The 26,850-nt window shown below is 48.5% G+C and overlaps 1 protein-coding gene across 10 annotated transcripts in view; it reads left to right on the forward strand.

Moving 5' to 3' along the window:
- SLC2A9 (solute carrier family 2 member 9) overlaps positions 1-26,850 on the forward strand; it is a 196,763-nt gene that overhangs the window by 47,289 nt on the left and 122,624 nt on the right. For 7 of the 10 annotated variants that reach the window (XM_081812617.1, XM_081812615.1, XM_081812614.1 and 4 more), the window contains one exon: positions 20,111-20,271. The exons of 2 other annotated variants lie outside the window; for them this stretch is intronic. In XM_081812617.1, the coding sequence (XP_081668743.1) occupies positions 20,111-20,271 (161 nt within the window). Of the gene's footprint in view, positions 1-200; positions 354-20,110; positions 20,272-26,850 lie in introns of those variants that run through there. One more of the 10 variants, XM_081812620.1, reaches the window with a different exon arrangement.

Below are 26,850 nucleotides of genomic sequence, written 5' to 3' on the forward strand. Positions count from 1 at the left end.
TCCTCTTTTTCCACCTCTCTCCCTTCTTCTGGGTGTTCCCACCATGTGTATATTACACATTTTGTAGTTTTCCCACAGTTCTTGCATTTCTGTTCTGGTTTTTTTTTTTTTCAGTCTTTTTTCTCTTTGTTTTTTGGTCCATTCTTCATTTCTGTTACAGTGTTTTTGTTTGTTTTTAAAAAGACTTTATTTATTTATGAGAGAGTAAGTGAGCAGGGGGAGGAACAGAGGGAGATGGACAAGCAGACTCCACACTGAGCATGGAGCCCGATGTAGGGCTTGATCTCATGACCCTGAGACGGTGACCTGAGCAGAAACCAAGAGTCGGACGCTTAACTGACTGAGCCACCCAGGTGTCCCTTCTGATAAAGTGTTTTTGATTTCTACCATTTCTTTTTGATTCTTTCATAGGATAGCCATCTCTGTGCTTACATTGTTCATCTGTTCTTGCATGCTGTCTAGCTTTTCCAGTTAAGCCTTGAGCATATTAACCAATTAAAAAAATTCCTGGTCTGGTAAGTCCAACATTCCTGCTGTATCTGATTTTGGCTCTGATGCTTATTTACTCTCTTCAAACTGATTTTTACCTTTTAGTATGTCTTGTAATTTTTTTGAAAGATGGAATGATGTACTGGGCAAAAGGAACTGCAGTAAACAGACCTCTAGTAATGTAAGGCATGAAGGGAGAAGAAGCATGCTACAGTCTTATGATAAGGTCTCAGTCTTTTGGTCAGCTGGTGACCCTGGACCATGAACTTTACCAGTGCCTCTCAGGTCCTGCTCACTCCTTCCTTAGGATGGCTGGAGGGGGCTAGAGATGGGTATTTCCCTTCACCCAGGTAGGTTAGGCTCTGATAAAACTCCAGCAGGTAGATTAAGCTCAGGTAAAATTACTTCTCCTGGGGGCAGGCCTTGCAAAGAACAGCATGCTTTGATGTATTTCAGAATGGTTCTTTTCCTCTCCCCTGCTGGGAGCATGAGGGGATTTTTCTTGGATATTCACTGGGTGGGACTGGTAGAGCTCCTCGTGGTAAAACACACAAAATTGTGTTGTAGGGGCTGTGACGGGGCATCCCTGGAGTTTGTAACTCTGAGCCGTGTTCACACTGAGACTCCAGCAATTCATCAATCACAGTTCAGGTTTTCCTACCATAGTGTTGCCTCCTGCAGGGGTTTCTACCCTGGGTTTTTTGTTCTGGTAGGTTGTGATTCTCTGCATCTGCCTGTCTCTTTAATTTTCAGGCCAGTGGTTTGCCCTATGACCTCATTTCTCTGATTGATCTAAGAGTTGTTGATTTTTCAATTCATTCAGCTTTTTATTTGTTAGGACAGAGTAACCACTGCCAAGATTTTTACATGCTGGTCTAGAAACCAGAAGTCTCATTTAACAACTATTTACTGAGGGCCTACCAGGTGTTTAGTTTGGGGAATCAGGGAAGGCAACATGGCATCTGAGCTGAGTCATGAGAGGTGGGTAGGATTTCCATGGGCATCGGGGAGAGGCAGAGAGCTGAAGCATATCCAAAGGCCTGGCCATGCTGACATGCTGACATGTTGGGAATAGTTAATAGAGGTGTGATGTGCTGGGTACCCAGGGGAAATAGGGGGATGGGATGGAATAAGAGGTAGAAGAGCAGAATAGAGCCAGAAGCAAAGGGCCTCAAATCTTAAGCTGCAGATTGAGATTTAGTCTATGGGCGCTGTGGAGCCATGGCATGTTCATGACGTAGGAGCGATATGACTTGTCTTTTAGGAGAAAAACAACTTTATTGTCAGTGGGAAGAACGGAAGGGTCCAGAGCTTGGAGGTATTTAATGGGAGAGATGATAAACTGAATGAAGAGGGTTTGATAAGCCACCCTTCTAATTCAGGAGAGGAGGAGATTTCTGAAGATCTACACATGATCAGGGTGGATTTTCAATTTCATAATATTAAAAATAAATTTTATGACAACATCAGTAACAACACACACGGAAAAATCACATGTTAAGTGCCAGCCCTTCCTTCAGGCACTTTCCATGCATTCGCACTGTGCATCCTCATGACGACCCTATGAGGTGTGTTTCATCATTATCCCCATTTTAGAGATGAGAAAATTGATGCATACTGGTAACTAGATTGGCTTGCCCATGGGCACACAATAATTGGGTGCCAGGTATGACCCTGGCCAGTCTGGCTTCAGGGCTCATCCTGTCGGGCATTGCCAGTGTCCAGTTTTAGGTAAACACTTTGGGTTTCCTGGTCATTGGACATGTTTTTAATCAGGTCCTTTTCTGTACCAGCCAGATTCACACCATGAGATGTCTTGTTTGGGATGCTGTGGCTCTACTTTTGTGGCTAGCATGCCCAGCAAGCTATTCAGTCATTGTGACAGTGTGAGGCATTTTCAGCCTGGTGTCCTCAGGCTTTGAGGACATTTTAGAGGGGACAAGAGAGCCCTAAATGCAGTGCAGTGCCCAGCCTGCCTAGATACAGGGGGCTGGGAAGGGTCACCCCTAACTGCCTCCCAAGCTCTACTCTCCACCAATGAGGGGCAACACAGAGGTGATCACCAGCCTGTCATCTCTGCAATAAAATGCTGCATGCTGGGCACATAGAAATTCTCATAGACATACTAATGTATTAGTCTGCTCAGGCTGCTGTAACAAAATATCACAGACTGGGAAGCTCAAACAACTGACTTCTATTTCTCATGGTTAGGGAGGTTGGAATCTTAGATAAGGGTGCTGGCATGGTCAATTCCTGGTGGGAGCCCTCCTCCTGGCTCACAGATGGCTGTCTTCTCACCGTGTCCGCATGTGGAAGAGACAGTAAGCAAGCAAGCTCTCTGATGTTTCTTTTAATAAGGGCACCAACCCCACCATGAGGGCCCACTCCTTAGGACGTCATCCAACCCTAACCACCTCCCCAAAGCTCCAGCTCCAGATACATTCACACTGTGGGATAGAGCTTCAACATATGAATTTGGGGAGATCACCATTCAGTCCATAGCACTTAGTTATTGATGTGTCATACCCACGTCATGGATGAGGAACCAGAGGCTTAGAGTTTAAGCAACTTGATCAAGGTCACACAGCTAGGATATGGCAGAGCTGTGATTGCACTCAAATCTATCTGAATCCTAGACCCATGCCATTTTGACCCCTTCACTGTCCACCATTGCCAGTCCCCAGAAGTCCAGCAATGGGGGAGCCTCGGGATGGTAAACTAAGGCAAAGGATGCTTATGGGGAAGGCCAAGAGGACCCACAATGAGCCCAGTGGGCTGTTTACCTGTGACACCCGCCACCTGAATGGCTGTGTGGGCTTTACTTATGGCAACTCTGGAGTTTCGGAGACCAGTTCTGATGGTATTGGGATGGTATCACCACTAGGGACCTATGGATACCTGAATCCTGCCCTTGACCCCTACTTCCTAGGGGCTGTCCTCGAAGGGGGCTCTATCCCCGACCAGCGTGAACCAGAAGAGAAGTGAAGGACTCCTTTCGTATTGGCCAGGCCAGCCCCCAAGCCCTCTCCTCCCCATTCCCATGGGGCCTTGGGGTCAGGAATCCCCTTCTGTGCTCCGTCACAGGTCCTACCTCACATTTCATGTCTCCATCATGTTGCTACTCAAATGCAGAGAGGGTAGATAGGCAGTAAATGCCCCTGCACCCATGCTGAGTGTTTACCTTGCTTGTATTATGTCGTTAGGGCTTGGGGGTGGCAAGACGAAAGGACACATGTCCTTGTTCTCAAGACCAGCAGCAGTGACAAGATGTGCTGCACAGAGATATGAACTCAGGGCCAGAGAAGGACGTTATTCTATCTGGGGAGGGCAGGGGGTCCTGCCACGGCTTGAGGGAGAGTACAGGGCTTTCTGGGAATGGTGACGAGCTGGGGGACTGGACAGCAGGCTCTCAGGAGTGGATGGGGAGGAGGCTGGGAAGGGGACCAGGGCCAGCCCAAGCTGGGTTGCAGGGGCCAGAACAGGAATACATGCTAGCCCTGCCCAGCCTTTGGGCGCCAGAGCAGGGCTGAGGGGCTCAGCCCGGGAGGCCATCCCGGGGTGGGAAACACCGCAAGCCCCTGCAAACGGCACTGCTGCAGGGGGGTGGTGACAAACCCCTAATGAGTGGCTGTTGGAACAAAGGAGGCCTGGTGGAGGAGCGCAGCCCATGTCCAGGGATCACTTGACACTCTCTGCCCTTTGCAGTGGGCCTGGGGAGGGGTGAGCAGGTAGCCCCAGGGTCCAAGAGCCCAGGATGAGAGACACCCCAGGGTGTGTGATTTAATGCAAGTGGGAAGGGCCCACGCCTAGGGGTATTTTTTGTGTGGGAGCCAATCTTCGTCAGGGCTCTGGCATTGTGGAAGGAGGAAGTGATCCCTGTTTGCATGAGATGCAGATATTGGGGGTGGGGGTGTCTGCCCACAGAGATGGCAGACAGAGGCTGCCAAGGGGGGCTGCTGATGAAAATAAGTCACAGTGGGGACACTGACCCACATGAAGGGACGCTGGCTTAGCAATGACACAGGGCCCGGAGGCCCCTGCCAACCAGCTTTGCCTCCTCAGTGGTGGGATAATTGGGGTGCAGGTGGTGGTCAAGGGGAGCACAGAGGGCCTGCAGGCCATGGCTGTGTACCACCAGGTAAGGCAGAATTTCGCGACTTGAATAATGCACATGGTAGCAGACATTGGCTCTGGCCACTGCCCAGCCACAGCCGCACAAATGCTCGGTGCTTCTCTCTCTCTCCAGATATTTGGGAACTTTCTAGAATGCTGATAATGGAAATGATTCCCACCTCTGAGAACTGACTATGCCTGTCCATGTTAGGGACAGTTTGCAGAGCATCCAATTTCATTCTCGTTACAATCCTGCGAGGGTGCCATAACTAACCCCGTTTCATAGATGAGGAACCTGAGGCCCAGGGAGGTTAATGTGTCCAAGTTCCTGGGGTAGGTTGGGAGGCCCTTTAACCCCCCCACTCCCCAAATTTCCATTGGTTTCCCTTCAAGACAGTCACTCTCGATGAATGTACATCCTGTCCATGCCCCATTTGGAAGAGAACACCCAGGGGCCTTATGCATCCAGGAGGGTCCTTGGCCAGCTTTGGACAATATGAGCAGAAGTGAATATAAGCCACTTGAGGCCTAGCCCTTGAAGACATTCCAGAAGGTTCCTCAGTTCTTTCTTCCCCCAGATGGCATAGGTACAAGATGGCAGAGAACCATCTGGCAGGCACCCTCACCCTCAACCAAATTGCCAACTGTCCTGTGTAAAAATTCTAGTGCCCCCTTGGCCCCATTCACACAGACGGGGATGTGAACTCAGGTCTGTCTGCTTCTCAGCTTTATCTTCTTTCTGCTCCACCAAGCTGATCTGCTGGAGCTTGTGCAGACTTTTGGCTTAGCAGGCTACAAGGTCTTTGTCCCAACTCCGCAGTTCTGTCGGTGCAGTGAGAAAGCAGCGTGAGACAATAAATAAATGAATGGTGAGGCTGTGTTCCAATAAAACTTTATTTACCGAAACAGGCAGCGGGCCAGATGTAGCCATCTGGGCCATTGTTTGCTAAGCTCTGTGCTCAAGGTTCTAGGAAAGAAATGAACACCAGGCACTGTAGATGCTGGGGTCATTAGGGCCTTGGAGAGCTGGCTGGCTTTATGAACAATAAACCCATGGGTGGTGAGTTTTCCCACAGATGTTATGTTTCTTAATATTCTTTTCTTGTGTCCATTTATTGCTACATGTCTAAGCCTTTGTCTTTTCTCTTTCCAATGACTAATTCTAATTGGCATAGTTGTATCTGTCCATATCTATCCATCTATCCATCCATCCATCAATCTACTTTTCTTTTTTTCTACTTATCTGTCTCCTATCTTACCTGTCTTCCATCAATCTACTTATCTGTCTTTCTATCATCTATCATCTATGTATCTATGTATCTATGTATGTATGTATGTATCTATCTATCTATCATCTATCTATCATCTATCTATCTATCTATCTAAACCATTCCAATGTTTTTGTAAAAGACTGCGCATAATCCAGGGCTAATTTACACACAAATCAAAAGTAACATGATGCCTGAAATTTTCAAGCAGTCATACATGCAAGCTAAAGATGCCAACCTGAAACCTGGTGAATGGCCTCAGATTGGTGCCATTTTAAGCCTTGACCTTTAGCAGGAGAATACTGCCTGCCTGAGGTCTGCTTCATTAGTACCGCTACAGTAGTCTGGGGCTGCCAGAGTTGTGGTGGGAGATTTCCCCTTGATGCCTGAGGGTGCCCGGTGCCTGGCTCCCACCTGAGAGGCCACTGAAGGCTGGATGGGGGTGTCGGAGGCAGGATGGGAGTTTCTGGGTTCCTGGGGTTGTTGTTGGGCGCCAAGGTGGGTGCCCATACTTGGGAAGGCAGAGTTGATGTGTCTTGGGTGAGGTGATGTGTAAACCCAGAGCACGAGTCAAAATTCCTCTTGCTCATGGGTATTGTCTGGAGAACCTACAGGAAGATTCTGGAAGCAGTATTCTAAAGAAATACAAGGTTTGAGCCTGAGTGGACAATCCAGAGCCCAAGAGTTCCCACAAAGATGAGGGTGGAACCAAAGGGGAGGGGCTCGGGTGTAGCCAAACCAGAGGGGCATCAGGTGTAACCAAACTGGAGGGCTCATCCTGCTGGCCCACAGGCACATGCAAGGGGCCTGAGAGAGTGGCCAACCTCGAGCAGGATGACCACTGCAGTGGACATTAAGAAGAGTCACCAAGAAGGACCAACGTTGAACTAAATGAGTGTGTTGGATGGAACCATGGGTGACAATGGAAATGAGAAAGCACACAGGGACTGCTGGGGCTGGGAGAACAGACAGGAAGGTGGGCAGGAGGGACACTTAAGGGCTGATTCCAAGGATGGAAAATGAACACCGGGCACCCATTTGCTCATTCCTGGCCTATAGCTCAGGCAAGTGCTTGGAGGATTAGCAAAAGCACAGCAGACAGGATTCTACAGGTCTACAAGTGTCATTCCACATGATCCTGGTCCTTGTCTTTCCCCAGTGCCCAGGGGAGCTCCTGGTGCAAAGGTTTGTGGATGACTTCAGATGCTGACTACCCGAGGTAGGCCAAGTCCGAAGTTAAGAGCACAGTTCTCTAAAGACTGCCCTCATGCCAGACACCAGCTATAAGGGATCCCAAGGCCACCCCATACTTCCTGCAAACTGGGGAGTTCCCATTACTCTCTCAGTTTTGATAAGTTGCTAGAACAGTGCATAGCACTCAGAAAAGCTGTAACAACTACAGTTTTATTATGGTTTTATTATAGCAAAAAAGATACAAATCAGAATCTGCCAAAAGAAGAGACATATAGGGTGAGGTCTGGGGGTTTGAAACACGAAGCTTCTGGTCTTTTCTCTGCAGAGGTAGGATGCATGAGCCTCCCAGTGGATGGATGTATAACAGTATGCACAGAGTACTGTCCCCCACGGATGCTCACCCAAGCCTCTGTGTCCAGACTTATTACCGGGGTTTCCCTACGTAGGCATGACTGATTGAGTCAATCCCCAGGCCCCCTTCCCTTCTTGGAGGTAGGGCTAATGTCACCTGGTGTGAAGCCTCAGGCCTCTGATTACCTGGTTGGGCTTTCCAGTGGGGTCAGCCCCTCACCTGAATTATCTTATTTGCATAAATTTCCAGGTGGCAGCTGATCAGGCCCACCATGAATAACAAAGACACTCCTATCACTCAGGAAATCCCAAGGGTTTAGAGGCTATTTTCCAAGCACAGGGCCAAAGGCCAGCCAAATCCTTAATTATCCAACTGTATACATGTGATTACACATGTATGTTCTCAACATGAAAATGCTCAAAGACGTTTGTCAAATGAACTAGTGAATGAGAGCAGGCAGGAGTGAGAAAGGAAGAATGAAAACTGAGAACTTCGGGCTCTAACTTACTACCCCACTCCCACACCTTGTCCATTAGGACTTAATTGAAACAAAACCAGGATCCAACAAAAGTTAACAGTGAATGGTTTGGCTTTTATAACGAACTACTCACTGTTCCACTGATTTTTGAGTTGGTGATGTTTGGTCTTCTCTTGGGACAGAAGACAGAGTTTGTCCCCCCTGGTGTCAGTACAGTAGCCCCTCCCCCCAATCCGTGGGTCCACTTTCCGTGGTGTCAGTTGCCCCCGATCAGCTGTGTCCTGGAAGCAGATGATCTTCCTCCTGACTTATCTTCGAAGGTCAGGAGGAGCTGACGCTACGTCACGGTGCCCCTGTCGCTCACCACACCTCATCTCCCCACCCAGGCATTTTATCATCTCACATTGTCACAAGAAAAAGAAATGCAAGAACAGTATTACAGTACTACTAAATACAGCAAGGCATCATGAGAGTGAGGCTGCATTCACATAACTTTCATTACCGTGTATTGTTATAATTGTTCTACTTCGTTATTGTTATTGTTAATCTCTTACTGTGCCTGATTTAGAAATTAAACTTCATCATAGGTATGGGTACATAGATGTAAGAAAAAACATAGTAGATCTAGGGTTCAATACTATCTGTGATTGCAGGCATCCACTGGGCGTCTTGGAATGCATGCCCAGTGGATGGGAGGGGGGCTCCTGTATTTAAGCCCAGGGCTTCAGCAGAATGCTTAATTTGACTCCCCATGAGTTCCCAGCAAGAAATGGTGTATTTCATCCTTTCCCTCTCCTCTAAGGGCAGGTAAACAAGTCGGGACAAAGAATCAAATCATTCTCTCTACAAGAGCAGAGCTGCCCCAATTAGCTGCAAATGTTAGACGCCGGTCAAAGGAAGGATTCCGGTGAATGAGCGGACAGGAACCCAGAAGAAAGTGCTGGTCCTTTCAAGTAATCCCACTGCATGTTGCTGTTTTAGTGACTGTTCTGAGAGCCCCAGTACCGTGAGGGAAGCAGAGACACAGGGCAGGGCGCCTCCGTATGGCCCCAGGCCTGCTCTGGGGGAACCTGGCGGGGCGCGAGGAGTGTGGATGGCCTCAGAGACATCGGCGCCAGACGGGCTGACAGGGAGGTGCAGCAGGGCTCGGCCTCTTGGCAGGAGGCTGCTGAGGTTACAGGAGAAACCCGTGCATCTTGTCATTACAGGAACACCTGGCCATTATTTTGATGCAGCAGGTATCTCTGGTTAATTTAAGCGTGGAACGAGACTGGAGGGAAACTGGGAACAAACAGAGACCCATATTTGGAAGATAGGACGGCCACATCATGCCACGGAATACACTATCCAAGATCCTGGCGATGGGGGATTTTCAAGAACATGGAAAAATGCTTACAATACAAATATTAAGCCAAAAAAAAAAAAAGATATAAAACAGCAGATTTGGATGCTCTTTGGAAAAGAGAATAGATCTAGAAACAGGCTTAAAAATGGCCTCTGGGCGGGGCTGAGGTTGTGACTCTCTTCTTCAGACACAGGCTAGCACCCATGAGCAGGTGGCCTCGGGCCAGCTCAGTCTCCCTCCTTCAGGCCCCTTCATTTGTGCAATGGGATTATTAGCTCAGTGTCTGCAATGTGGGTTGCTATACAAATGAGAAATACAGAAAGTGATTCATAGCAGTAGTTTTATTATTAAATCATTAAATTTGTGCTGTTTGCTTTTGCTAATAGAAGCCTGTGTGGCTTAGATCACAACTGAGACAAGGGGAGGGGGGGAGAAAGAGAGAAAGAGAGAGAGAGAAGAAAGAAAAAATAAAAAAAAAACAAAAGAGAAAGACCTTGAGATTTAAAAATCAAAGGCAGTCTCGTTGCAGCTACATTGTTTAAATTGGGACTTGTGAGTCATGGTTTGGTTTGGGTTGAATCAGGGCCGGCAGAGCTGCTGGCTGATAGGAGGAGGGACCTTTCCAGGCCTGGACGTATTGGTGTCTGTGTGTTCTAGACTGTGGGTGCACGGGGCCTGTTCCATCCCCTCAGGACCCCAGCTGATTGGAGTTCAGAAGCCTGCAGCTTTGGTTCAGAGTTTTCCCCGCTTCGTAAAGCTTCTCTGGGGGAAATGCCTTTGTTGAGCCTAATAGAGAAGGGACCACGGCCCCATCGGGGCTTGCAGAAGCTCTGTGTTGAGGGCTGGGGGCAGTGCCTTCTGCAGCCAGATGGAGGGTACAGAGGATGGGTTAGCCCAGCAAGGCATGCGTTCGGGAAAACTTGGACGAGCGTGTCAGAGTTGGGCCTGCTGGTATGAACAAACCCAACTAGTAAAACTAGAAACATTGTTTCCCACTCATCGGAGAGAGGCACTGAGATTTACTAAGTGCCTACTGCATGCCGGACATCATGCTAGGGGCTACACGCCTTCGTTTAATCCTTCCGGTGGCCCCATCTGTAGGCTGGGGGTTTTATTCCTTTTCTATAAATAAATCATTCCAGAAGCGGTGCTCAAAACCATCACCCTGAACTTGGATCGGATCAGATCCCCTATGAAAGCCGCCGATGCCTCAAGACTGATTTTTAGAAGTTATAAGCAATTTGAACAGTCATGAAAACTCTCATCATTTTTATTCCGGGCAACCAGAGGACCTACAGAAAGGAGTGGGAAGTGTTATTTCAGAGTAAATGACAGATATGTCCATGTGAATGCACTGTCCCCGCTGCAAACACAGCTATGCAATCTTTCAAAAGAACGTTCTAGCAAGAGAGAGGCCCAGGATTAATTTTCCTTGAATTAGAAAGATATTTGGGAGTGTATGCATTCTCCTGCTCCTGCTGGGGGCCAGATAGAAAATGAAACTTTCTTTCTTCATTTCCTATATAATTAAACTCAAAGGATCCCCTCCCCTGCCATTGCAAAAGTGGTTGGCAGGAGAACCCAGAAAGCTCTGGAAGTCTTATTTGCCTGACTATTGCTTGCAATTGATGCGTCCTCTTTCATCGGGTTCAGTTTTCATTCTGGAAGCCAGCTGTGGGAGTAGAATATACTCCAGTGTCTCAAGTACAGAGGCCTCTTTCTCACCCAGTCAGTTCGCTGAACTCCTCCAGGAGACTCTCACAGTGGCGAGAAAAAACCCCACCACAAACGTGCAGAGTAATCATCAGGCCGAGTCCGAATGGGACCTGGATGTTGTCCTTAGGGCTGGGAGCTGCGTCAGGTCCCCAGGACCACTTCTGGGTTTGATAATTCACTAGGAGGACTCAGCCTGTCAGGACTCACTCCTCTCCACCCAGGGCTGGGGTTTACTCCAGGGAAGGAATTCAAAGCCAAATCAGCAAGAAAAAGGTACACGGGACAAAGTCCAGAGGAAGCCAAGAGCGAGCTTCCAGAGTCCTCACCCAGTGAAGTCACTTCATTAATCCTCCAGCAACGAGTGTGTCAACACATGTGGAATGTTATCCACTGCAGAAGCTCATCAGACACTGAGTTCAGGGTTTTTATTAGGGGCTGGTCTCCAAGGCACCCTCCACTGGGCCTGTGCACAGCCTCTGACTTCCAGAAACAAAGCCCGTGTTTAGCATAAACCAGACCCTGCATAGTCTGGGTTTGTGAGCCACTGTTATCAGTTCTGGGAATGGTGGGAACCCTCCTGAAATCCAAGTTCCCGACACCAGCCTAGGGCCAACCTTGCCCACAGACCCTCCAGAGGAGAGCAGTCTCAGGCTGGATACATTCACTTTTTCTGCACAGGAGACCTTACCTCTGCTAGTCCGGTGACTTCAGGTGGCACTGCTGGGCTTGTGGAATTTTGTCCTTGTGTTGTTCTTACTTCAAGGAGCCTGGTTTGGCAGTGGGCACTTTGGTAAGGACTTCCATACGGTTTTCCTGACTCTGCCAGTGTGTTCAGTGGTGTGGACTGCCCTTACAAGTCCCCGAAAGAGTTATGGGCATTGGCCTGCTCGATAAGGCAACGCAAAATGTGCGATATAATTATGTGTATTTGTATAGCCCTCCTGAGAATATTCTTAGATGAATTCATGACAGGCTCTGTGTGAATCCATAAGGAACATTAATATTGTAAAGCAGGCTACAAGGTAATTTGCCTCCCATTGTCTGGCAATTTCCTGCTGTCATTTGGAGGTGTTCTAAGCTGGTCTTCCTGGCTGGGAATTGTGTGCTTTCAATTTGTTGCCAGAAGCTTGGCCTCTGAGTTGTTGGCTGGGGAGCTGGTGGTTAATTATTCATGGGATTCATAGGCCGGAGAACTAAACAAATCCAGGCCATTTATTTTACAGATCAGAAATAATGGTCTCAACACTACCAGCAGCCACCGCTACTTCTGATTTGTATTGTGTGCTTCGTGTGGACCTAGCTCTGTGCTTTGTATTCATTCTTGAGTTAAATCGTCATGGGAACTCTTTAGGAGGAAAAGGATTTAACAGATCAGGAATCTGCGGCACAGAGCGGTTAAGTCACTTACTCAAGATTGCCCAGCAGAGAGGTGACAGAGCTGGGTCAAGTGGATTCCAGGGCCCTTCACCACTTAGAAGGCTGCCCTTAGAGGTAGAGCCACTTGCTGGACATCACAGAGGACTCAGTGGTGCTCTTTGAGCAGTCTCCTTAGCTGTAACCATGTAACCTCTTATTTATTTCTTTGCAGCTTAGGCTTAAGTCAGTACTCGCCATAATATAAATAGCCCTGGATGAGTTCATGAAAGAATTCTCTTTGACTCACTATCCCTTGCCAGCTGCAGGTTCTTCCAGGCCTCCAGTCTAAACTTACTGAAACAACCCCCACACTGCATCTACAGGAAATGTTCTAAAGCCCAGATTCCTGATGGCATGCTCAGATCCTCCAACTGCTCCTGGCGCCCACACGATTATGTGTGGACTCTTCAGGCTGGGAGTCAAGGCCAGTTATGATATGACCAGTTTCTGGGCCTTTGAGGATTCTTTTTCCTCTGTTGACCACTGTCTAACCCAAGCCCACCCCCACCTGCCCTTCTTGTTCACCTAATATGGCGAGCATGGCCACGGTCTTCCTCAGCTTCCTTCCTGCCATCACCGTGCTTCCTTCCACTCCACATTATAACTGTGCGTTTACTCTACTGTTGTCTCTACTAGAATGGAAGCTCCTTGAAGGCAGGGCCTGCAACACTTGTATCTAGAAGACAGGATGGGAACCTGGGCCCCTGGTGGTTAGGAAACAGGGGTGTAGAGCCAGAAAGACAAGAATGGGCCTTTTGGAAAGAGACCCAATGGAAAAGTGCAATGTGGAATCCAGGAATAGGCCCAAATTTGGGCCTAGAGATTAGCTAGCAAGTAAGCTTAAAACTATATTTCATTGCAGAATACTTTTTTCCAATGGAGTCTTACAAGTTTCCCAAAACATAAAACGAAAACTCTAGCTGAAGGCTCATGTCTCCTACTCACTCTTTACGACTCTGCTGAAATCTTACCTCTTTCTCAAAGACTTATGGTACAGTAATCGTCATGGCATGGGCTTTGGAGTCAGGGGGGTTGTCTTCGGGTAGAGTAGCTGCTCTAACAAGCAACCCCTAAATCTCAGTGGCCTCACACAGTGAGAGTTCATGTCTCAGCCAGGCCACCATCGAGAGCAGGTAGGCAGCACTCCGCTCCATGAAGTCATTCAGGGACCCAGGCCCCTTCCGTTGAGTGGCTCCACCATTCCTTAGGGCTTCGGAGGCCTCTGCTGGTTATTCTGTAAATGATCAGACTATAAGGAAAGGGAGTGAGTGAGTGAGTGAAGAGAAGGCACACAAACTCTCAATACCTCGGTGGAGGCGACACACATCACTTCTGCTCATACTCCTTTGGTGAGAAGTAGCCATATGACCGCACCCAGATGCAAGGCACTGAGAAATGTGACCTGGCAGTGTGGCCAGGAAGAGGAGGAGAGCCCAGACATTGTGAACAGGGGTGCGGTGGGGGGCGGGGGGCAGCAGCTCTGTATTCCGCTAGATTCTGTATGGCTTTCAGATGCATTTCTCAACTCCAGAGTTTTCTGTTCTTAATGAAACTTCACAGGATGGCTGCAAGGGTTAAACAAGATGAGGTATATAGATGTCTGATATGTACTTAGCAGTCAACCGGTATTCATTCTATGTCCCCTCTTCTCCCCAGTCCAGTCTTCCATTGTGCAACAGAGGTACTGATATGATCACCTTTGTCTTTTCCATACTGAGCTGGAATAGAGCAGTGATTAAGAGATGAGCTCTGGAGTCCAAGGACCTGGGTTTGAGTCCTGACCCTCCCACATGCCGATGGCGTGACCTTGGGAAAAGCCCCTATGCCTGCATCCCTAAGGTTCCTTATCTGACCAAAGAGAAGTCAAAAACAAGACCTGTCTCATAGGGTTGTCGAGGGGGTGGAATGGGTTCCTATGTGTCCAGTTCTCAGCATAGTGCATGGCATGTTGTAAATATGTGTGGGTTACATATTTTTATCATTACATGGTGACTGACACATAGCAGAAGCTCAATTTAAAACACAAACGCTTACTAATGCACCTGTTCTGTCCTATGCAGTACAAGTCAGCGTTCATATGTATCAGGTCCACAGACCTCAACTTGATGAGTGTTTGTGTAATGGATTAGCAGAACAGCCCTCAGCACCTGGCTTCTATCACATAAGCCTTCAGGCTGCCTTTCATCTAGGCCTTTGCTGTATTCATCCCTGGAGAAGACAAACATTTAGTCACTAAAGCCATCACTTTGAAACCAGCTTTCAGGACATTTGAGAAATGTGTCTGTGCAGGGGGCATGGGCTTTGCTGCAAGTCTTCCAGCCTTCTCCAGCTCTTTGCAGGGACTTCCGTCCATCCTCCAGCTTCCCCAAACTGAGATACAAAATCTCTGCGGGGATGCCCAAAGCAACACCTAGGAGTGTGTGATATGAAAGCTCTCCCCTTTCCCAGCAGGCTCCTGAACACCGGAAAGAAAGAGAAAATTTCCTCCCCAACAGCATCCTTCCAGTTTCTGCAAATCGATTCTAGGACACTGGTCACTGCTGCAGGTGTAATGCTAAGAGGCTGTCTAGAGGGGGTGTTAGCAAGGCTCCTCACGAGGTGGCTGCCATTGCTTGGATCAGTGTGGGATTTCAGTAGAGACCAAGGTCACATCCAAGAATGACCTTCTATGCGTGGGAGGGGGGAGCAGAGGGGAGGCTCCTGCTTGTTGGGCAGTAGGAGAGGTCCCTGTCTAGTCCTGGGTACTCATTCCTTACACCAGCTTCTCCGAGGGTCTTGACCCTGTGAATGCTCACTGTCTCCCTAGGGGTTCTGTACCCCTGCCTTCCTGAGGCCCCTCCAGCCCCCCGCTTGGCAGTTCATCACATTCTTCCTCCCACTATGTTCTGTGCCCCCTTGGTTGTCGCCCGTGTATTTCAGGGCCCGGCAGAGTGTCTACACCATAATAAAGACTTAATTGATACTTACTTTTAAATCAATAAATGCACCATTGTACTTGGCTGCTTAACACTGCCACCTTGACTGTGAAGTTAGGAGCCCGGAGAGGGGAGTTGTCCTTGAGTGCGCAGATGTGAGGCCGACCTCACACAACCCTCCCCTCCTCCACCTGTCAGCCACGTGACCGTGACTGTGGGCAAGCTGGCAACTCTCAGCTCCCTCATCTGTCAATGAGGCTTTCTGCCACCAGGGTTGCCGTGAGGCTGAAATAGGATAATTTCCGTGTTTTGGTAATTTCAGCAGTTGGAAACAACAACAGCAATTTTGTCTGATTGAAGCTAAAAGAGTTGTTGACAAAATAGGGAGCAGTTCGCAGGACTGTTGGCAAGGCTGGTGAGCCGGGCCCAGAAGCTCTGCAGCCTGGGTGACGCCCCACCTCACGCCCAGGAGCTGCCATTGCCGGCTAGTGCTCGGCCGGCCCAGGACACCGCGGTCCCCCGCCGCGGCGGGCCGCAAACCCAGTCCCCAGACGCTCCCTCGGTTGTAGAAGGAGCGCCAGCCCCGCCTCCCGCAGGGCCCCGCCTCCCACGGAGTCCAGGCCTCTGATTGGTTGAGCCTGCATCACATGGCCGCTCGCTAGCTGCAGGGGATGCCGGAAGAGCCGGAGTCTGCGTGCGGAGTGAGGAGTGGATTGTGTGTCCTGCGAGGACTGTGGGGCGGGAAGCTCCCCCAGATGGGAAGGGGGCTCCTGATGCCGGGCAGCCGAAGGGTGACGGGCGGCCACAGAGTACACGGACACTAAGGGTCGGCACTGACGTCCAGCTCCTTGGTGAGCTGAGCGGGCAGCAGCTATGGTGGCCCCGCGAGCGGGGTGGTGGCCCGGACCGGCTTGGGTGGTCTAAATGGTGACAAGTATTTTGGAGATAAGGCAGTGTGTCCGTCTGCTGGGGCTGCCCAAACAAGGTAACAACAGGAGTTTATTCTCCCCCAGCCCTGGAGACGAGAGGTGTGAGATCAGGGTGCTGGCAGGGTCAGTTCCTTCCAGGGCCTGTGAGGGACGGTTCTGTTCTAGGGCCCCCTACCTGGCTTGCAGGTGGCCGTCTCCACCCTGTGCCTCTTCACAGCCTCTTCCCTTTACGCATGCCTCTGTGTCCACGTCCCCCCTTTCTATAAGGATGCTAGTCATTTTGGACCAGGTCCACCCTAATGACCTCATTTTAACTTCATTAGCTCTGTAAAACCCCGTCTCCAAATACCTCACATTCTGAGGCATTGTGGGTTAGGATTCAGCCTGTGAATTTTGAGGGGGGACACAGTTCAGCCCATAAAAATGCCCTGTGTCCAAATTTCCCCTTTTTATAAGGACACAAAGCAGACTGGGGTAGGATCCTACCCTACTCCAATATGACCCCATCTTCATTCATTATATCTGCAATGACCCTATTTCCAAGTAAGGTCCCATGTTGAGATACTGGGAGTTAAGACTTCAGCATGTGAATTTGGGGGTGGGGGTCATAATTCAACCGATAATACAGGGATAAGTCAGGATGGCTTAGTTGAGGGGTAGGGATCAAGGGCAAGCATTAAGGATGAATTCACATGTTTTGACTGAGCAATTAGAGAATGGTGGCACATTTAGTAAGGTGAAGAGAAGATAAAGAAATGGAATTCAGGGCCAGAGGTCCAGGTGACATGTCCTATCCCATTCTTTAATGATTGGCTTAGTGAGGGACCTCTGCCCCAACCAGGGCCAGTAGGATATAAAGAGAGGATTGCTGTAGGCTCTTGGAAAGATCTTAGCATCAAGAGGCCCTTGAGAGGCTAGGATTACGCTCTCCAGTCACACCTGAATGGGAAAGCATGTGGCCAAAAGGGTTTCTAGAAGTCATCCTGTACTTGTGGGTGGATGCAGTCTTTGGACGAGGTCAAAACTGTGGAGAGCAGAGTGAGGCCAAGGGAAACACCTGGATTCTTGGCCGTGGTGCTGAGCCGCCAGATCAACAGTTTTGAAGCTCAGCACTCCTGTGAGTTTGCACTCGTGTAAGCTAATAAGGGTCCTTGTTGCTTGGCTGTTTTGAGTTTAGATAACTTGTTACGTGCAACCAAGAGCATCCTTAAGTGGTAAAATGCATTATCCCCTCCCATGGGCTGGATGATCTCTGAGGTCTGGGGGGCCATGTTTGGTTTGTCTCTGTGTCCAGCTCAGGTCCCAGTACTCAGGTCATGCTTGTTGAATGAATCAGTGGATGATGAGTGTCATGTGCATTAAGGTGTGGAAACTTCATCATCTTTCAGAATAGCTGTAGTCGTTGATAATATATTCTGGCCTCACTCCATGCTGCGAACCAGATAGTTATGGAGCCAAAGAATGACCTGGCAGTCTTCTCTTAGCCATCTCCAACACCCTCCCTCCCCAGATTTGGAGCCAGTCCCCCAGTTAATCTTGTCCATCCTACTCTCGAAACATATCTCGGATCCATCCCCTTCTCTCTACTTTCACTGCTTGGTCCAGGCCACCGAGATCTTTGGACTGTTATTGTGCCTCCCAACACGGTGCCAGGTTCCTTGCTAAGCTTGCTTTTGGTTCTCTTGCCACTCTGAAGCCAGAGCAGTCTTCTAAAAATGTAAACCACACCATGTGCTCCTCTTGCTTAAAACTCTCCAGTAGTTTCCCCCTCCACCCCCTCCCCAAAAAAGTCCAAGTAACAGGCAAATTCATTACCATGACTTCCAAGGCCCCATGTGACCTCCCTTTCCTGCCCCTCCAACTCCATGCAGCCCCTTCTTCCCTTGCTTGTCCCATTACACCTCCCTCCACACTGGCCTGCTTTCAATTCTGTGGACACTGTAAGCTTTCTTCTGCCATGCCATCATGGCACATGCTTTTCCCTCTGCCTGGAATACTTCCCCACCATTAAAAAAAAAAAAAAAAAGTTTTAGATTGGTGGAATGTATTATACTTAAAAAGAATATATAAGATACATACATATGCATTGCATACACAAACACACACAGAGTTTAAAGAACGATTATAAATCTAGCACCCAGCTAAGAATAAGAAGATTAAGAATAGAGGATCCTGTCAGGTGCCCCACCCAGATCTTTTCTTCCACCCACCCCCAGAAGTGACCACTGACCTGACATTTGCAATAATTCTTTGTTTTCCTTTGTAGTTTTACAATCTATTTGTAATTCCCCCAAAACATTTATATTTGCATATTTTTGAATTTATATATGGCATTATACTATATGTATTCTTTTGTTTCTGCCTTATTTTTTTCAACGCTATTTTGTGTGTGAGATTTTATAAGTGTGTTTGCATGTTGCTATAATTCATTCATGTTTGTGATTCTAGTGTTTCATATGATGACTATTCCACAATTTATCTATCTATTCTATTGTGGGTGGGCATCTGGGTTGTTTCCCATTTGGGGCTGTTGTAAGCAATACTACATGGAATTTCGGGTAAATATGTCCTAGGGCAGGTAGAAAAAAAGTTTTTTAGAGGAATTTTCTAGAAATGGATTTGCTAGGCTGTAGGTTTGGGGCATCTTCAACTTTACTAGATGATGCCAAACTGCTTTCCAAGACGGTTGTATACATTAAATACAGTGCATGAGAGTACACTGCTGATCACTACTTGGTCTTACCATACCTGTTAGTTTTTATCCTCCTGGGGATTGTGTGAGCCTCACCCAAGCACTGGGCACTGCTCCAAACTCTAGCGTGACCCTCACAACAGCCCTGAGACATCAGTGTCATCATTCACATTTTGCAGATGAGGAAGCAAAGGTCCAGCTGGTTTAAATCATTAGCACGTTGTTGCTGGGCTGGAATTCAGGCTCAGGTCTGTGCACTTGGAACCCATGCTTATTCTGCAGTGTCATATGCTAGTTCTGGAAATGTTTGTGGGCCCATGTCCAGTATCAGTGGATAACTATGAGCATCTTGGGGATGGAACTCCCTTGAGGAGCTTAGTGCCATGACCCCAGTCCTTGGTGCACATCAGAATCACCCAGTCACCATCCCAAACCCACCAAATCAGAAGTGACAACAATGGGGATCTAGACAATGCAAAATGGTATCTTGTTATGGTTTCAATTTGCATTTGCCTGTTGACTAATGACATTGAGCATCATGTCATTAACTTACTTGTCATTTGAATTTTCTTTGGAGTCTGTTCAAGTCCATTGCTCATTTAATTGGGTTGTTTGTCTTATTGATTTGTTAGAATTCTTTATGTATTGTGGATATAAGTCCTTTATAGTATATGTGTTGCAAATGTGTTATCTCAGTCTGTGGCTTGTCTTTTCATTTTTCAAGGCGTCCTTTGAAAAATAGAACACTTTAGTGTTGATGAAACCCAAATGAGCATTATGTTTTTGTTTTATCGTGTATCTTTGCCTATCTCAAGGTGGGAAAGACTTTCTGTTACATTGGGTGTGTGCATTTTTAACACATTTCCCAGTTGGTTCTGCTGTGCACCAGAGTTAGAGAAGCCTGGGTATAAATGGTTACCCTAGGTTTGGGGTCAGATCTGAGTTTGACTTCCAGGTTTGCCACTTAATGAGCAAGTCACTTTGTTTCTCTGAGCTTCAGTTTCCCTATCTGCAAAATGAAGCAAAACTAGGGCCCATCCACAAAATTTGTTAGAAGGGTTCAGTGAAATAAAGCTCAATGAAATAAAGAACTTAGCAAAATGCCTAGTGTGCAGAAAATGCTCTATAAAAGCTGTTTTTGTTTACCTACTGGCTAGTTTCAAGCAGCAGGATGGAATAACATGGTTTGTTGTTTGCTTTCAGTACATCAAGTCCTTCTACAATGAATCATGGGAAAGAAGACACGGGCATACAATAGACCCGGATACTCTGACTCTGCTCTGGTCTGTGACGGTGTCCATATTCGCCATTGGTGGACTCGTGGGGACTTTAATGGTGAAGCTGATCGGAAAAGTTCTTGGGAGGTTAGTGGGGGTTGTCTCTGCTTGGGGATCCTCTCTGTGATGTTCACAATATGTTGATATCATAGTCAAGATCCCAGAAGGCAACAGAATTCCATTTAGACATTCCTGCTAGGGATGTTTTAGTACCAGAAGAGCAAGGGGAGGAGATAAGGCACGCGAGGCCAGGGAGGAAATGAAGACCATGGACAGTGGGCTGACAAGCAGGACTGGGCTATGTCAGCACCTATTGTCCAAACAGGGAGGGAGGAGGGGAGAAATAGCCTGCCTTCTTTCTCCTCCCACCGCCCAGGAGGACCAGCTCCCAGTGCTCAGAGCAGGACAGGGAGGGAGGAGATGGATCTGGCTGCAGGAGCAGATGGAGAAGAGTCAGCACAGTGTCTTAGCGATTGTTCCAGATAAGTCCTCATAGGATGGCGTTTCATTATATGACTGAATGATAACTTACTAAACCAGTCTCCCATGGATAGACATTGGGGTTGTTTCAGATCTTTTGTTTTACAAATACAGCTGCAGTGAGTGTCAAACACTTCACATTGAAATTTCCCATCCGGGTCCTCTGCAGTCAGATCCACTTTACCTCCTGAGCTTCATTTCTCGCTTATTTCTGTCCTGAAGACTACTCTGAGATCAGATTGATTATCAGTACATTTGCCCATACATTTTTCTCTGTTTCTTCACTTGTAATTTCTTGGGGGATATTGAGGTGTTAGGGGAAAAATAGAGTCTCTGCAGCATTCATGTCTGAACTTGACTCATGAGTCTTCCACTCTCCAGTCGTGTGCCTTTGGTCAAGTCCTTTAATGTATTTGAAGCTCAATTTCTTCCTCTGTAAAGTGCCCTGCAGGAAATGTTACAGGGACCAGAGAAAATGAGTGGAAGGAGAAGAGCCCGTTAACAGGAACTCACTAAATAGAAGCTACTCTCTCTTTTTTTTTTTTTTTTTAAAGATTTTATTTATTTATTTGACAGAGAGAGACACAGCGAGAGAGGGAACACAAGCAGGGGGAGTGGGAGAGGGAGAGGCAGGCTTCCCGCTGAGCAGGGAGCCCGATGTGGGGCTCGATCCCAGGACCCTGGGATCATGACCTGAGCCGAAGGCAGACGCTTAACGACTGAGCCACCCAGGTGCCCCGAAGCTACTCTCTTATTTACTGAATGGCTTACCGTCCTCCTCCTCACCCTCCTGACACCCATACATAGCAAGTGCTTACCAGCTCTCCATATTGCATTGACCTGAACTGGCGAGGAGATTCAACAGACCCCAGAAAATCTTTCCACTCCTTGGGGCTACAGAAGCACTATTTAAAAAGGTGTCACTCCTCACTTTACCCTCGGCCTCACATCCCCAGCAAGGAGCAAGTTAGCACTGATGGTGTTTCAGGGCAGGCTTTCACAAGGCTGGGGCAGGGAGCCACCCTGAAAACATGCATGTCATGCTCATGTGGGACCCCAGTGAGGCAGGGGAGGTGCTGACATCTTCCTTGACCCTAAGCCACTTCTAGGTGGTAGGTAACACATGGGAACTCCGCACTCCGGAGAAGTACAGCTGTTGCATAGTGGAGTGAGGGCTGCCATTTCCTGAGGTCCCGCAACGTTCCACGTACGCACACACACGGTCTTCTTTCATTTTCTCTACTCCCTGGGGTCTTGGATGGGGGATGGAGTTGAAAGCTTAAATGGTGCCTGAGCTCAGGTTGGACCCAACTCCACAGCACGATGCCCCTTCCACTATGCCAAGCAGATGGTGAGTAGGGATCTGCTGGCAATGGTACTATAAAATCCGTGACTGTTTGACCACAGGGAAGTGACTAGCTGGCCCCCAGATTGGCCTCACTGACCAGGGTCTGTGAAGCACTGTTGCTAAACCCCTGGCCCAAGCCAGTTTCTGACCCCAGTCCTCTGGTCTATTCTAGTTAGATATAGTCACCTCTGGCCCCTGGATTTATGGCCTGTCACATACACCTGCCTTGTATCTGGCCATGGCACTTATAGCCCCAGGCTGCCCCCTAAGGAGGCTCTAAACCCAACTGGATGGTACAGGGACAGCCACAGTAGTCGGGGTCAGGATGCTGTGGCCCAGCAAGTCCTGATGCCCCAGTTTGCCAGGTGTGTGATGTGGGACTTTGCCCTGTCACCCCTCATCCGACACTTCTCCCTGATGTAAAATGAAGGCAACGAAAGTGGCTTTGCAACTCTCAACAGCATGGTGCAAAAAAAAAAAACCCAGAAGGAATGGGAAAGAGACAATATGTTTCAAAGAAAGTGATTTTCTAAGTGAAGGAGGAGTTCTAGGCTGGAGAGGATTCTATCAAAAGGTGTTGGTCCTTATGCCCTGGGCAGCTGGCAGTTCCTTTTTTCATCATTACAGGAATAAAAGTTGAACTGAGATGAAGTCTTGGCTTGAATAGTAACTCTGTTGGGAGGAAAAGGAGCAAAACCCAAAGAAGTCCACTACCATTTATTCACTCCCTGCTACATACCAGTGCTTGGCATTCCATACCTCCTTTACTTCTGCAACTCTGTATTATTGTCCCTGTTCTACAGGCGATGCATCTGAGGCCCTGAGAGAGGCCTAGCAACTTGCCAAGGTGACAAAGAACGAGGTTGACCTGAGATTCAGATCTGGCCTGTTTGACCAGAGCCTGTGATTTTCCGATCACATGGTATTTATTGAAACTGCTTCTTGATGCCTCATTGTTTGTCTCCCAGGGGGGCTTTTGGGGAAAAAGAAGAGGCTGGGCTTACTGTGCAAGGTTGGGATGGGGTCCGACAGAAGGGGCTCAAACATGTGACTGGTGGGGGGAAATTTGGGTGGAGTTGGGGTCCTCAGAGTCAGGTGGGCCTGGTCACCAGCAGGTCCAGCAGCAGGCTGATCCTTGTTAGAACATATTGAACTCGTCTGTGATTTGGGAGAGGGGTGAGGACAGGGGAACATGAGGGGTCAGGAATGGTCTCTGGAGATGAGTCACCCCCATTATCTGGGGTGCAAGTTCCTTGTCTCCCGGAGTCTCTGGCTTGGAGAATTCTGCTTGAATCCTCCCCTCTTTTGGAGTCATCTGTCCCCTGCTTACATGGCTCTAGTGACAGAGCCCTTCTTCCCTCATGAGACAGGATGGTGACAATGTGCATGGATGCTGGGTAGAGGATCCTTGACGCTTACAGTGCATGGGGCCACGTATGAGTTACTCAAGTTCTCCAAGCGTGGCTTAGTTAGTGGCAAAATGAAGATAAAGCAATGGCCCATCTGAGGGTTGTCATGAAGATGAAATGAGATGGTGGATATAAAGTGCACATCTCAGTGCTGGCTAGTGTCATTGTCATCTTTGTCCCCATCCTCATGAGCTCTTTCTGAGGTGCATCAGCCCATCACTCACAGAGCCAGTTGTGAATATGTTCTTCTAGTCGCACTGAAGTTGGCCTCCTTACACTTAGCATTGGATCTAGTTTTTCCCTCTAGAGCAGAGCAGAGCAGAGCAAATAACCAGAGGGGAAACTCACTCGGGCTTTGAAATCAGATCCTCAGGCATATTCCTGAGCAAGCTGCATAACCACATTCGCCCATGCAGGAGATACCTTTGAACGCCGACTGGGAGCCAGGCACTGTGACTGGCACTTGGGCCCCAGCGACAAACGGCGGAGCCCAAGCCCGCTGCCTAGGCGTGAACAATTCACTCTGCACGTCATCATGGCGTCATCATGGCGACCGGAAGCACTGTGGATGGGGGGATGGGGAGTAGAGATACAAGAAGAGGCAGTTTTAAATCTGTAAAGCTCCAGTAAGCAAGCCCACCTAAGGGAGCGGCTGTGGGGGTGGCAGCAGATACTGTTTACAAAATGTGTCATGTCACTCACACCTGTGACAGGAACCCAAACCAAACTGGCTCAGGCCCAGACAGAACTAATTGGTTCACGTAACTGGAGTATAACTCAGCTGACTTCACCTGTCTGTTTTCGCTGTCTCTCAGCTCTGCCTTGCTCTGTGTTGGCTTCGGGCACAGGGGCTCTCTCCCTGGTGAGGGCAAGATGGCCCCAGGGTGACACTGTTCCTGCTCAGTATCCCCAGCACAGACTTCTCCTAACAGTAGTTCTAGTAAAGTCCCAGGCCTGAATCTCATTTACTTGTGTGAGGTTGCATACCCTTGGAGCTTCTCAACCAGGGGCAATTTTGCCCCAGCAGGGGACAATATCTGGAGGCGTTTCTGGTTGTCACAGCTAGAGGGTGCTACCAGCATCCAGTAGAGGCCAAGGAGGCTGCTAAACATCCTGCAATGCACAGGACAGGCCCCACCACAAAGAATTTTCTGGCCCCAAATATTAATAGTTCCCAGGCTGAGAAATCCTGGCAAATAACATTCTAAATTTAACTTAAAATTACTGTATCATGTGCCCATTCCCAGAGCCACAGTGGGGTGGGGATGTGACCACCTTGAGCCCCCACACAGAGTGAGGGCGGGAATGTTTCTTGGAGGAAATCCAGGGGATTCCCGTCAGAAGAAGGATGATGGGTATTGAACAAGAAGTAACAACCAGCCTCCTATACATCATGCTAGGCCAATAGCAGGTTCTCAAAAGTGTTATTTTTCTCCTCTTTTTCTACCTCAGTATTTTTAAATGTGTCTTTACCTTATAGATGTGGGAATGAACATTAGTTCTCTAGGTGCCTGCTGGGGGAGCCTGCAATGTACATGGCAAGCATGTACTAGGCTTGAACAACAGAAATTTCTTCTCTCACAGTTGGGGAGGCTGCAAGTCCAAGATCAAGATGGCAGCGGGGTTGGTTGCTCCTGAGTCCATTCTCTTTGGCTTGCAGGTTGCTCTCTTCTCACACGGTCTTTTTCCCTATGCGAGAGCATGCCTGCTGTCTGTTTTTCTTCTTGCAAGGACCCCAGTCCCATCAGATTAGGGCCCCACCCTTAGGACCTCACTGAACCATAATTACTTCCTTGAATGCCCAATTTCCAAATACAGTCACGTTGGGGGTTAGGGTTTCAAGAGAGGAATTGGCACACAATTTCATACATTCACTGGTTGCCGACCATCTCCTCTTTCAGGCTGGAATTGTCTTAGGAAAGCAAGTTCCCCAGAAGCAGCCTGCAAGGGGGCTTGGGATGCACGTGTTTTGTTGAGGGAGGGCTCTTCAGGAGTTCCCTTGAAGCTGAGGGAAGCAGAAGAGAGAAAAGGGGAAGAGAGCCAAGCCAGGCTGTGCTCTCAGATCCAGTCAGGCCTTGGCTGGCCTACAGGGGTCTGGAGCATGAATCATACCCAGGAGCTGTCCCATCTGGGGCCACATTCTCCTCTATCCAGTCAGTGGCTGCAGGCTGCTCTGGAGGAGGGGCATCATCTTCCTGGGTGGGCAGTCTTCAGGAGAAGGGCCAACCAGGAGCCTTGAGCAGCCACATGCACAGGGATGAGGGGGAGAGCTGAGGGACAGAGAGGTACCCGCTGGGACTCCTGATACGCCACCTCCATCCTGTCAGCCTTGGAGCCTGGCCATGCCCTGTGAGGGTGGCAAGGACTCTGCGAGAAGGAAGCTGTCCTGGGGTTCAAGGCAGACGATAAGGAGAAAGACTGGGCGTGGCGGAAGTGGACTTCAGGAAGGCAGCGTTCCAAAGTCTGAAACAGAGAGTCAGCCAAGCCCGAATGCACAGCGACTTTGGCACACACTGTTTCTGTACCATCTGTTTGTCTGATTATGGACATGACCCATTTGGCATTACAGATGCATGAGCTGGAGATAACAGTTAAAAGTCAACAAATAGTCACTCCTGCCGCACACTGCCCACCCCTCATCTGTTAGAACCAAATACTGGCCTCCTCTGGGCTCACATAGGACTTTCTCTTTCCCTCTGTGACATCACTTAGCGTTTTGTGCTGTTACCACTTAATTACAATTACATTTCTGTCTTTTCCCTGCAAGGGGAACTCCTTGATGCAGGAACCATGTGTATATATGAGCCCACATGGCACCAAAGCTTGTACACCCTAGGCAAGCAATAGACGTTTGTTGGATAGATGGAAGGACGGATGGAGGGATGCTTGATGCTTGAGGGTTTTTCTACTATAACTTCCCAAGGTGGCCACTTTTCTCCTGCTTGCATACTTTCATTCACTCATGCATTTATTTTCCCAACAAATATTTATCGAGCACTTGCTATGTGCCAAGCACTCAGGGGTGAACAAAGGGAATAAAGTCCCTGGGGTCACAGCTCGCCCAGCAGAGGGAGCAGCAAGTGCAAAGATCCTGGGGACTGAACAGGCTCAGCTTCTTTGGAGATAAGATAGGATGTTAGTGTGGCTGGGGCCAAGTCCATGAGTAGAAAATGAAGCTGAAGGGGTCACTGACATTGGATCCAGAGGGCCTTGTGGGGCATTTTACTCTGAGTAAGATGGGAAGTTACTGGAGTCTTTTAAGAGTGGGCCTGACTTGTTTGAAAGTCTTGCTGTTATCAGTGCATCTGGGGAGGCTGGTTAGGAGCATCATGCAGTCATCCAGGTGAGGTGATTTGGTTTGCACCAGGTTTGTAACAAGACACAGTGAGAGGCAGTGAGAATTTTATGCGTTTGGGACATATTTTGGAA

The sequence above is a fragment of the Leptonychotes weddellii genome, chromosome 2, assembly GCF_054177405.1.
Source record: "Leptonychotes weddellii isolate Sample4059 chromosome 2, ASM5417740v2, whole genome shotgun sequence".
Classification (NCBI taxonomy): domain Eukaryota; kingdom Metazoa; phylum Chordata; class Mammalia; order Carnivora; family Phocidae; genus Leptonychotes; species Leptonychotes weddellii.